At 43.3% G+C, this 13,883-nt stretch overlaps 1 protein-coding gene across 2 annotated transcripts in view; it reads left to right on the top strand.

Annotated features, from left to right (window-relative positions):
• The window catches only part of LOC139050396 (uncharacterized), a 151,918-nt gene that overhangs the window by 119,288 nt on the left and 18,747 nt on the right, over positions 1-13,883 (top strand). For both annotated transcript variants that reach the window (XM_070526696.1, XM_070526697.1), the window contains 2 exons: positions 88-208; positions 12,323-12,496. In XM_070526696.1, the coding sequence (XP_070382797.1) occupies positions 88-208; positions 12,323-12,496 (295 nt within the window). The remainder of the gene's footprint in view (positions 1-87; positions 209-12,322; positions 12,497-13,883) is intronic.

Genomic DNA, 13,883 nt, shown 5'->3' on the forward strand with positions numbered 1-13,883 from the left:
ATATAGGGCAATTTTTCATAAACGACTTGAAATGGTGGGCCACCGTAAATGACGATGCTATTATTGTTCGGCGTTCTTTCTCCGCAGCACTCACGCGGTTGACATTGTAATTGCCATCAGTACCATGCAACCGTTCGAGTCCCGTTTTACCTATAATGCCTTGCCGCCCACCATGTTGACGTCCACGATCCCATATTACGAAGGTCTGGTGAGTATTCTTATAGAATGTAAGAGGCCACATTCGTCGCTTTGTTGAACACATTTTTGCTTCACATATCGGCGCCTAACCACATCCCTTCAGCGCTGCTTCCCTGCAAGGAAGGTGAATGGTCTGGAATCGGTATTATCAAGTTGTCACTGTCTTGCATTAGGGTAGTGAGCAAACGGAGCATTGCAGAGCCGATCAATGAGAACTACAGCTTGCCTTTGTCTAAAGAGAGTAAAAAAAGTGATTGTGACAAAAAAAGGAAGCCTTTAGGAGTGCTTTCCGTATCCTTGTCTCTTGTTGTCTTTCTATTTCTCGCTATTAAGCACTATCAATTTTAAAGACAGTTTTAAAGATAGCGGAGGGAAAGACGAAGCTCCGGGTAAGGGATAAACCATTAATCGAGAGTGATTCGGAATATCTAGCCTAACGAATTACTGCAGAGAAACGAATGATATTATCGGCTGTCAATAGGCAATTGCAAAAGCAATGCAAAACAGCAGTGTGATTTATTTAATTTTTCATGAATAATGCAGGCAAATATGGGAGATAGAAAAATGAATGTCAGAGCAATCAGGAAGAGAACGGTGTTTCGCCAAAGGTACCATAAGTACCTCACTTCCTTGCGGGCTCCTGCTCCATCCCACACTAAAATAGGGATAAACTGAGCCTGCTGTGGATATCAGGCGCGGATTGTGAATGGAGAATTAGGGTAAGAGAAAAATGGACAAGTCTAACGTTAAGAGAAGTGGTACAAAGTCCTCATTAGTACATTTCTTTACTGATTCTTGCTCGCTATGTCATATATAGTATTTAGTATTTTCCTCCTTCAACTTTTTTTTTCATGACCTTGCACCAAGTGCATTAATACGTTCTCTTAAATATTGTGATTAATGTTCTCTTTTGGCCTCAAATCTTGGACAGCAACGTTTCGCAACTCTTTGAAGGCTTTCAGAGCTACTGCTTGATGTTTCGGGCTGTTTTAATAATATTTGGGAAACTCAACGTGCCTTGTGTCTTCCTCCAGTGTTCAGGAGTACTTCTGGTTTTCATGACGAGTAGGTGAGCATCACAAAAATAAGCATGCGCAGTAAAACACTGGCGGGAGTATCTACAAAGCAGTGCGAATTGGTTACAAGAATTTCAGGGAGCACAGCGTGTGGCATGCGCTACGCGGGCCTCTACTGCGTGCTTCCCTGAGGGCTTCCTTGAGGGATTCCCTTCGGTTCCAACAGGTTATGCCCACTTTTTAAGACGCTAAAAACTTCGAGGCGAGACCACATTTTCAGGGTGCACAATCTTCGGGAGAGACCCACGTTTTTTAGACTCCGCTTTCTTAAATACAGGCGCACATTTTTGGCGGGACAGTTACATAACCAGAACAGAAGATTGTCCGACAATGCCAATAATGCACTTCGCAAATAAATGACAATAAATTATTTCTGATCTATTCTGCGTCGCGCAGAATTCGCCAGGCAAGTTCATGAGCTCTGCACATTGGGTCAACACCCAGCTATCTTATACCATCAAAAGAAAAATATATACGAAGTCTGCGATGCGCATGCTACAAACATAATAATATTACAGCTGCTGTAAGAAAGGTCCAGGGTTTTTCCTGACGTTCTGAGTTATTAGCATACAGAGATTTTTCGTTCTACTCTTCATTTATATTCACTGCAGGTTTTAAGACACATTTGCAAACACGAATTTCTATAGTTCGCACTATCGCTTGAGTCACCCTCTGTTTTACGCTTCAAAGCAAGCTCATGGAGTATTAATAAAATTGCTCACCTGGCTTCCCGCTTGCTTACCACAGCAGTGTTGTCCTCAAACACGCAGCGAACACATTGATTCCTGCAGTAACATTATAAACTGTATTTCTCCCAAGTGAATGTTGCACACATTGTCGTTCACCGAAAGTGGTAAATTGCTAGCCTACGCTGCCACGTTTCAGAAATAGGCCCTAAAACACCGTTTACAGTCCGCACGCACCATACCACGTTCGTGCTTGTCGCTGGCGTGTACATAGAATGCCACAGAATGCGAATCCGTCGAATTTGGCTAGACCGCCCCTAGTTTGTTAGCATCAACTTTAAAAGAAACACTGCTGCGCTGCGAAGCTTCGTTGCCATTCTTCAAATCTCGTTGCCTTTGTTTTAAATCTGAGAGAAAGAGGGACGTAACAGGTAGGGCGCGGTAAACAATGCCAATACTTTCTAATGTTGTAACAGCTAGTCTTCACGTACTACTATAAATACAATAAAAGCGAGGCGAAAATAAAGATAAATACTCAGCAAGTACACTAAGATTTCTAGAGGCTCCTTAAGAAGGATGCTATCAACATGTATCTTTCGTATGCATACAAGTGCACAATTCCATACAACATGTTGTACTTGTATGTTTATGCAATGAAAAACTAAACAAATAATAAGGCCGGTAGATATTTCTTACAAAGAATTCGCGATTTACAGGAATTTAATTGTTGCAACAGTCTTTGGGCAGGGACTGGAGAGTTCCACTTCGCTTTTTTAACGTCGTTTGAAATTCCAGGCGTGATGCTGCAGCAGGAAGCTGTTCGGCCGCTTATTGCTCAAAATACAACGCTGTCCACTACCTTATGGCACTCAGTGACAATTCCGGGAAGTTACACATATATTTCTTCATTTCTTCAAAAAGACAGAATTTCAGTGCGCTGTAGTGTTCGAAAATCCACAACTCACTGCAGTTACTGTGAGTAAATAATTGCGGCCGAAACCATTCCACTATAACTCTCGACGACAATGCGTTAACATTGAATAAATATAGGGACAGAACATATTGCCACCATCAACATGACTTATGTGCCAGGCGTGCACTTCAGCTGGACTCCTCGTACGTGCTCGCACAATAGGTAGCCTCCATGTAACGCCTTTTTAGGGTGGTGCCAGCCTTTGTAAGCGCCCGTGCCGCGCTCGCCAGAATTCTGCTAAGTGTCGCGGATGGCGCTGTTGCCAACCCCCGCTTCCGCCATTTTGATTCTCACTCGAACGTGGCGTTGTGCCACAGTATGGTCCGTATCCTGTGGTTCAGTAGGCGCTACAATGACCTAAAGAAGCCGGCAGCCAGTCTGCTTTCGTGTTTCAGTAATAAATGATATCTGGGTTGGTCTGAAAGCCGTCGGATGCTTCGGCAACTGTGAAGGAAGTCAGCTGTTGCACCCGCACGGCCGCGGACGGTAACCCTACTCGTCCCGACCTCGACGACGAGAATCATGACCTGTTGCTGCGTATCGCAGTGCTCTAAAAACATCCGCAACGGCGTGCGGATGTTTCGTTTTCAGGCCAGCCCTACCCGAAGGAAGCGCTGTCTGGCGCAAATTAAACGAGACTGATGGACACCATCCGCCTCATCATACGTATGCTGTGTAAGTATTGGTCCAATCCTTATGCGGGTGATAGAGTGATTCTTGGCATACAACACGAGGTATTGCTGCATGCTCACACACAATTTCAGTTAGGAAGGCTGAATTGGATTGCATCAAGAATGGAGACATGACTGGTTAGCGAATGTGTACAAGAATTCGAGGTAAAGCAAACTGAATTTCGCGTACGTAATGTTTTTGTAACCTGGACTGCCTAGCCTCAGTAACTGCCTGCAGCAGCCGAGGCTGCTGCATCTTTTTTTAATTATGTAGCTTGCTTGATTTTATTCTGAAGATGGCTGTGCTCCCATGCACAGAGCAAGAAATTCGGAAGAAGCAGTGGGGAATTGAATAGGCAGAGGCGGCAGCATGATGTAGATGTCGAGCAGTGCATCCATTTGCAGTGGGTGCACTTCAAGACTTTTAAGCAATTTCAATTTACTTGCTAATGCCAGCATGGTTACGAGCGACCCTGATAGCTAACCTATTCTGGGCGAACTATTTACCACGTTATGTGCTCTCGTAGAGCGTTGTCATACACACTACCATTCCTGCATAGAAAGAATGCTCATAAGAAACAGCTTGCCAGTTCATGACGCTTAAGTGCATCAATGGTGCGTAAGCCAATACATATTCGTGCGCTACAAGCTAAGACCCGTGGCTTCCGTCGCACGATGCGCAATAGGAATCGAAGCAATGACAATACTTCGGTGGTATTTAGAAAATTTCTATGCCTCGCAGGCCCACTTTGAGGACTGCAGCTTCAGGCAAAACAGAAAAAATAATCGGACATAGCTAACAAGACATGCCATCCCGACACTGTTTCCATTTCCTAGTAATATATATATATTGCAATAACCTCAGGGCGCAGGCGGCATTACAGAGGGGGTGGGTACATTCTGATTATACAGCCGCAATAACGTAAACAACAACAAAGCTATGTATGAAATGCCAATACAAAGCAACAAAAGCAACAGTGAATAAGAGAACAGGTTATTCTAACCGGTCAACAACGGCGTCCTTGAATTACTACATCTTCAATGCTGGTTTTGGCACTGGGAAGGTGGTTCCATTCTAACATAGTCTTTGGTATAAATAAATTGCGAAACAGGTTAGTATGGCAAAATGGAATGGCGACCTTGTGCTGGTGATCAATACGGGCTGACAAACACGATGGTTGTGATAAGAGCTCGTGTTTCAGTGATTGGCTCAAGAAAAATTTTATGAAGTAGACAAAAAAGTTAAATTTTTCTTAAGAGCAAGTTCGGCAGGCCAAGATAAGATTTCATCAGCAAAACACGGGCAGTAGGGTAGTAAGTAGTTTGATACGATAAAGCGAGCTGAGTGATCCTCAAGAGACTATATTGCATCTGCGAGGTTACAAAAGCCTAGATCCCAGATTGCAGGCGCATACTCGAGTTTAGGTCTGATTAGCATTTTATATAGTAATAATTTAAAACTGGCCCGGTGCTTCAGCAAAATATTGGCAACAGTATCAATGTAGGATTGTGGGTTCTCAATTCTTTCAAGAAGTCATGCTTGTCGATGCCTATTGTAGCTAAGCTTTAGCAAGCATGCGCAAGAAAGAAATTTTATACGTAGAATTTCACCCGGGGCATGACTTGGGCATGCGGGAGGTATGGTGGGTGTGGGGCATTGGGGGGGGGGGGGGGGAGAGAATTAGTGATGTACAACGGGTGTACACCGCAGACGTGAACATATATGGTAGATGGCAATTAGGACTACTTTCGGCACCCTATAAATTTTAATTCAGTGTAATTGCAGTCTAAAAATGCTTATGCGCACTGTGAGGCCCTTCGCTGCAGTGATACTATACTTACTCAGCAGTAAGAAAAAGAAAATCAGGAATTAAATAAGACTGTCCATGAAGCAGTACTCTCACAAACTTAATGGTTGCGGAGTAATTTCAACTCTCGAGTGGTAATTCCACAACACTGTCCTCTACAAAAACAGTGGCATCACCTCACTTGTCACTAGCGTTTCATGCCACAAACGATTGCAACACTGCGCTCATTAATACGGAAATCCCAATGATGGTGGCGCTGTGATCAGTCAGCATAAAATCCATATGGCATGTTATCGCCTGTAAAAATAAAGCAGCGGGGCTGCTTGTGTTCGGTTTGATTGTTAACCCTTGCTTCTGAACAATTTTTTACAGCTGTGGCGAAACGCTGCAAGCCACCAAAGCGTCTCTCCCAAGACACAGCCTCTGCTAACGCGGTGGCAACTGGACTGACAGCTACTGATGGATCTGCAAGCTATCATGCTTGCATATCAAACAGCCTGTGCCTTGATGTGATGGCAGCTGAAGATGTGCAAGATCAGCTTATGGATAACTGTGACAGCAATCTGATCCACTCACCGCACCAGCATGATAGCCTGAGCATGTGCGATACCTCAGGCAGCTCAGGAACATGTAGCTCTGCATGCTTTACAGATTTACGTTCAGCAACTTCATTACCGTATGAGGCAAACGCTCACCTACCGAGGTGTTTAGTTGTCAGCTACAGTGTTGACAGTGATCAGGATGACGAGCCTTCACAACAGAGGACTGCTGCTGCAACATATAGCAAGCTTCAGTCAAACGGCATTAATAATGGAACGGAATTTTCCTTATCCCTCCCCCGTGTAGCCACAGAGTCGTCAAGCCATACTACGGCTAACCTCAGTGGTAGCACTTCTCGGAGCATGCTTCCATAACTACAGCTGACAGAGATAGATCCTGAACCCATTGGCACAGTGATGTCAGAATTGTCACCAGAATTAGCTGCGTCCTGTGATAACCCCGGAACTACCAATCTGGTCTTGTTCACTGTCTCCGGAAACGACACCAATGAAGAGCTAGAATCGGCATACAATAGCACTGCAGAGCTTGAAGAAAGGTACAGTGGCCTAACACGGTAATTCAAGAGGCTGGAAATGCTGCATAACCAGGCAAATGCCTTCATTGGAAGCCTCAAGCAACACGTTAAGTCTGGGCTCAAAAAACTTGACTCCATGTCCCAGATGAAATTCGTAACTGAACACCAAAAGAAAGTTCTAACCAGAAAAAATAGCAGAGGATGCGTTGGGTCTGAAAAGACATTCAGAATATCGCGGCAAATCAAGCATGCAAGTGACGCAGCTGGTTATGAACTTCTGCGATCATTATCGTGTCCCCTGCCCTTTAACAGATCCCTGAGCAGGAGGTTAGAAAACATCCACTTTCTTCCAGGTATTCTCCATGAAGTGTTCAATGTGCTGAAACGCAAAGTAGAGGCAATGGAGGATATTGAAAAGGATTGCGCCCTATTCATGGATTAAATAGAAATCGCTCAAGGGTACGAGCATGTCCGCTCACTACACTATCTTTTGGCAGCAGGACCCTGCCCGACACAAAGCAAACCATGCCTTGGTGTTCATGGTGGACGGTCCAAAACGAGCTACAAACAAGTGATTGCATACCACTTCACGGGTAGATCTGTTGATGGACGACTGCTGAAAGACGTTGTTTTCAGCCTCAGAGAAATGTTTCACATCATATCGCTAAGAGTTCTTTTCGTAACAAGTAATATGGGGTCAGCAACACGGGCTGTGCGATGGTTGCTAGGGCTTTCTAGCCATAGGAACTCTGAAACAGCAGTGTCCCTCACCCTCACCTTGAAGGTAGGCTACTGCACATTATGGCGGACCCAGAAGATAATATAGAAAATCTTCGGGAAAACGGTTAGAGAAAAACATACATAGGTAGCCCCGGAAAAACGGGTGAAGTACCCTGAGAAGGCTAACACATTGGAATTTAGCATAGAAAGGAGCTCCTTACTCATGACTGCTTACTGGACAAAAGAAAAATCTGCAAGAACATCTCCATCAATCTGCTTATTGCAAGAAAATTCCCATGTATGACCTACGCAAGGGAAAAAGACTACCATGGACTATTGATTTCCTACCCTGTTCCCTCAGCACAACCACCCGATGCCGTGCCAATTACACAAAGGACTACACAGTTACTAAAGTTGTCTGGACAGCAGGTACCCCCGCCTGATAGAAGCACCGTCAAAGGACAGTGCATTAAGTTCCCAATAAATGTTAATCGTATAAAATAATAGCGTGCTATTGGTAGCCACGTATCACTTATGTATAAAACATTGGCTCTGTATTTCCTGACAGATTGGACATCACTTACAGCATTTTTATTGGATAATGGCGGACTCCATCCAGTCCTAACATTTTTGCCTTAGCTATTCAGTATTGTTATTCACAAGACAGCACTGAATAACACAATGCCACAATGCATCTTCAGTAAATGAACATTGTGCCCTACAAAACAAAATGCAAGCAATAATCGTTGCACAAAAGTTGAGAATTCTGTGACAATTGTGATATCGCGAAATTGCAGCAAAAAAAATATATTTCAATTTATTATTGCCACTAACAAGACGCCTCAGTTGAATAAAAAGTATAACACATACAAATCAGCTCATACACCTGCTAAAGCCGCCGTCTTATAACAGATGATATCTCCATATTTTGTCCATTTTTCACAGTGCTATGTGTTTAAATGGTATTTGAAAACATGTCGCTGTAAGCACGCAGAGCGCCGTACTGAGGCGATAACTTCTGTATGCAAATTTTTCCAGGTAAAGAGTTGTGTCTAATGCAAGCGCATTTGTGAAGACAATGCAATGAAAGCGCGTTTGTGAAGACATTGTCTAGGCTACTGCATCGAACATATCATAACGATTACGCAAAGATAGACGATGGTCACGTCAGGTTGCTTCTTCATTTCTTTCATTTCACTACGGCTTTATTTATATGCTGCTTCTGTTGTGGTTATTTCAATGCTTACGCCGCCTGCGAGCCTAGCAAGTGGCCGTGACCATTAACCAGGAAAATTGGAGGAGCTGGGCAACGTTATCCTTTTAAAAGTGCTACTATTTTGCCAGCCCCTAGTTCAAGTAAAGGACAAGCGAGTTCCAAATTATTACTGTATAATAATGTAAGTAGTGTTTCGCTTCTAGGCTGGGAAGACGGGCTACTTGTTCAAATTCAAATTTGCCAGTTACAGCTTGTCACGTTTCGCAAGCCCTCTCATAAACCGGCTGTCAGTGTCACAAAAGCCCCAGTCATCATAACTACATACCTGCTCTTTGATATATACTTATGACACTTTTTTCAAGCTACCTCAGTTCCCGTGGCGATTGATTGACTGGCTGATCCAGAGTGACGCCTATAATTCGGAAATCATTCTAGGATTTTCATAACCTGAGAAACGTCATGCGGCGTTTCTAGACACCAGGTCGCCGTTGTTATTAAACAACCATCATTCCATCATCGTAATTTTGTTTTCGTCAAGCCGCCAACAGTGATTCCTTGGCCATCCCCGTCATTTTATCTTCGTCACCCGCGCGATAACATCAGAGTCGGAGATGTCTATTCCGCAAAGCTGTAGCTTGAGTCATAGGCAATCTTCCACCGATAGTTTCTGCCTGAACCTTTGCATTCTTAAGTTGTTTTTTTTGTCACCGCAACGAGTAGGCTGCTGCAGATGATTTTGACGTGACTGTTTAATAGCAGAGTAAGAACATTTCCTTGTTCGTGCAATGTCTAGCGCAACTGAAATTGAATGTAAAGGACAAGAAAAGAAGATAAGCAAGAAAAGGTTTACAGGGTGGGCGCCAACTTACAAATGGTTCATTTTTTTACACCAGCGATCGCATTTTGTACTCCATGCATAGCACACATGATATGGTAGAAAGCGTTAACATCAGCTGACCGAACTCGTGCCGACCGATGAATATAGTCTAATTCCTTCAAAATGACGATGAAAAGGTTGCGTTTAACCATGTATAAGCAAATTCTGAAATGTTTCTTGACTCAACGATTTCGATCTTAGGTTAATTGTGACTGCAACCTATGACTACACATGTGCTCAACGCTGACTTGCAGCCATATATTTTACAGTGTAGAGCGAGCAAAGCACTCGATGAACTGTCATTCTTGACGTTATGTTCACGCAGACGCTGATTAGGACACCCACCAGTCTGTCGAATAAAAGTTTTGACACACACTAAAGTAATTCTATACACCACACCTTATGCGCTCTCCTCATTCTTGTCATTTTTCATAGCCAGAATGTGTTACCTTCTTTGCATTATTGAGCTTGCAAAGCCTATCTAATTTATTTCTCGCAGAAAAAAGCACAGCACTGCCCGCTCTTCAAGCAATCTTCATCATATAATGAGATGTAATATGAATATATAGAATTACATACTTCGTATTAATTCGTACTAATTCCACGTTGGTTTCTTGCTGCTGGCACTTCCAAAAATATTTAATCATGCGTTCTCCCGCAGGCACTTTCAGCAGCTTGGGTTAGCCTGCTGTTGACAAATGCCTGCTTTGTCCGTTATAGCAAGCACGGAATGGAGGTGCGATTTAATTAGGAAGTTCTTCAAACAAGGGTTAGCGATGCTTCTTTTCGCGAGCTAGGAATGAGCCGAGTTGTAAAGGATAGGACTAGACTTTGTGATCGTGTTTCATAGCTACGACAGGTGTGTCCTACCGAACAAAACAGACCAAGGTCGACATGCCGGATAGCACCGACCTGAATGAGCTCAAGTATCACATCAAGTGTGCAAGAGAATCTCTCATAATTGACATCAATGTATCCACCTGGTCCTCCGACATAACTGAGGAACAGTCAATATAAAACAAAAAAATCATCCATCATCCACACATCGAAATATCTTCAAATTGTCAATCTGAGGGTGCTCGTTGGAGAGAGATGGCGATACTTGTTAAATAAAGTCGCCACTTCACGCGAAAGGTGAAGCTTCTGCAGCAATAACAAATTAGTACGCAGCTATAGGCAATAACGCGCGTAGATTTATCAATCGTATGAACATAAAACATTGGCTTAATAACAAAAGCAAGGCGCATGGCGTCGCGGTCACACATGAAAAAATGAACACATTTTCTCGATGAGCACGGAAAAACACTGTCAGTGCGCTGGCGTTGGGAAGCACGGCAGCACCAGCGAGAAAATGGACCGTCGTGTGGCCTCTCGCTTCAACGCGAGTATACGGTGCAAAAACACAGCGCACGCGAAGCTATCACCACACCGAGGATTGTGTCCCCATCGCAAATCGTTATCAAGATAGAGCCCAGGCAGCCGTACCAAGCGCAGCAGCTACCGGAAAAGAACGCCCCCTCTATTCCCTTCCACCACAGCGTTGCTCGTGACGCAAGACGATACGTTTCCTCCCCGCTTTCCTCCCATGCGAGCGCGAAATTGAGCCTCCATCGTCAGCTCACCTTAGCACGCTCGTCGCACCCTCGTACCTACAGCACACGGCGCATGGCGACGATCTTATCACGCTCGAACTACTTCCGGAACTTCGTGGCCCAGGCGACAGCAGAAATACGGCTAGAGTTTCCGTATAATTGCTATAGCAATAAAACAAATCACTCGGTATTGTAGCTATGCAAGTACCTGTTCATGCGCTTTTATTTTCTACGGGTAAATGACGTCTTACAAGGTAGTCAATGTGGCTTTTAGATCTCAGTTATTAACGCTAGTGCTCAGGATTTTCTCCTGAAACCGTATGTCACCGTATAGATCTTTTGACGTAAATATCTTTTATTTTGATGGAGAAGGCGTAATAGCCTTTGAAAGAATTAGGTTTCACGAAGTTAGCTTCATCTGAATCACATTTTAGGAAAGGATAATGAACTGCCAAACAGGCAAGCTTGACTTGTATAAAGACGGCTGTTGACTTCAGCCAGGTTTCATTGTACTGATACAATTACCCTTATTGGTAGGGCAAGTTTAACAGTTCCTTAACAAAACGGAATATGAAAATGATTTATCCTAGTGCTCTAGAACAATTTCGTAAGGATAAATCTATAGCAAAGCTTCTTTTGATTGGGTTCTTACCTTGCTCAGTGGGACTCCGTAACAGTGTTTACATACAAAGAAGATAGCCTCGTTTGCTTTGGCATGAATATTGCGTGTGCTATAAAAGTCAGCAGGCGGAACACAGTACTTAGGACATGCATCATTAGAGCCGGCAACAAATTTCACACCTTGCGAAATAACGCAGGCCACGGCTTCATCTGGGGGCGAACTTGCAAGCTTGCCTTAGCACGCAGATTTGAAACAATACCAAGAATTGAACTTGTCAGTCGTTTCCTCGCTGCGCACTGTAAGATATGGTGTAGCGCCCCACCATTGAGCAAATGTATTGCCCTAGGTCAGATTTACAATCAATTTCAGCGCAATGTTATTGATCCAGAGGACAATTGTGAATTTGCAGATGTATGAGTGAGTTCACCCTGTTCACCTTGCAAGGAAATACACTTTCTTGGTCAGTCAGCACATGCTGAGTGAGCTGTTTTTAACGCCTTTTGTGTGATTGTGCTGGCTGTGCGCGTAGAAGAAAATGTGATCCCAAGAGTCGCATAATAAACCAGCTGGAAATTAGCACTCATTCTTTCATTTTTGTTCCTTGCCTTCTCTCTTCCTTTAGACATTTCGTGAGCTCCACTAAAACAATACAAGATCATGCCATAGCGATTTTGCCTAGTCAACCACACTAGTTAATTACCTTTCTTAATTCCTATGGACCTTAGTTCCCGAGTTTATTAAGTGCATGTAGTAGGGAGTTGGAAAGGCTGTATAACAATATGGTTCGCCTGCTTATGGCTCCTTTCAGTTGAATCACTGGCCCATCGTGTCGCCCCGAGCCCATTACACCAGACCGTCGATACAGACTGGCCTATCGTTCGACCTGTCCACACTGCAGTACCACCTAACGAAGACAGCACCCTCGCTCAATGAAAGTCTTTCCCGCCTATCCTTGTCTATGAAGTGGAAGAGTCAAGATGTGGCAAGTCTCTTTCAGGGTCACCTAATTTCTATTTTCGGAGTGAATCTGGTGCTTATATTAACCCTTAATTTCCCAAGGTAACAAATATTTCCGCGCTTCTGATACCATGAAAATGTGATGTTTGTCTTTCTTTACTCGTTTATCGAAGTCAATTGAGAAATTTCCTCAGGGGACATGGCTAGACGCAGGAGAGTGCCTGACAAACCTACGTCACCCTACAAAGTCGCTGTTTACATAAAAAATGCTCGTAGGGTTCAACAAAGTTTTACAGAAAAACAAATTTGCGTATGTGCAGCAGAAAGGCAATAGGATCGATCGCAATGTACTATTTTAAAAAAGGAAACATAGCCTAATAGACAAAATTCAGGAAATCCATCCAGGTCCCAGAAAACACTCGAGACATTCTAAGTTTAGAAACAACACTACAAACATGAGATTTGCGCGTATTGAGAAAGAACGATGTATGTACATCAGTCGTTTACCAACTTTAGTAAAAGCACTTGCCATGTTGTAACATAGACAACACACTGGTGAGTCCTGTGTGTAAAACAAGCGCTGAAAATTTAAAGCATAGTTTATAGCAGTGTCTTTGATATCCTGGAGAAACGTTTATGTTGTTAACCGTTATGAAGACCAAGTAGAAGTGAAAAACGTTCAAACGTGGGAGTAAGAAGTAGAGAATTTCATGTTTTTGTTAAAGTGTGCTCAGAGTAATTTTAATCTATTTGCTAAGAAATTGTTTCAATTTCGTTTCATGTATGATTGCTTTTAGGCATTAAGCGGTTAAGTTATACTGAATGCGCTATTATTGGAAGGAGTTTTTCGGAGCCCTTCCGTAGCCTCCTTTGGAAATTTAACAAAGGCCATTCATGCAAGCCGGCCCGATATAGCTTGGTTAAATTCTGACGACATTTTTCATTTAAAGCACAAAGTCACATTTGCAAGCGTGAGCGCTAGCAGGATTACAATTTTGAAATTTCCTCGAACCAGCTAGAATTTACTCTAGCCACATTACTCTGAGTAAGGTTTTGTTACTGCGGCATATTGCGTGACTTTCAATTTGATAATATCTTGATAGATGCTTTGGAAGTTTTTCTTTTGTTGATGTACACATGCACGTCTTCATACTTCTTTACTATGAGCACGACTTGCTTTTCAATTGAAACCACGTCATTACTTGCGTGTTCTGTAGAGTTCAAAATTTCCCATTTATGTATGTGAAACTCATCGCCTAGATTCGTCGCTGAATTACCACCTCCACGCGCAATTATCTGGAAATCCCTTTGTGGTCCGCAAGTAGACGATATTTCCAGCGCGCCTCCGCGTTCTTACCAGTAGCAGCTAGTCTCATGGACTTTCCTACAATAATTCCTAGAGGGAATGTGGC

This window comes from Dermacentor albipictus, chromosome 10 (genome assembly GCF_038994185.2).
Source record: "Dermacentor albipictus isolate Rhodes 1998 colony chromosome 10, USDA_Dalb.pri_finalv2, whole genome shotgun sequence".
Classification (NCBI taxonomy): Eukaryota; Metazoa; Arthropoda; class Arachnida; order Ixodida; family Ixodidae; genus Dermacentor; species Dermacentor albipictus.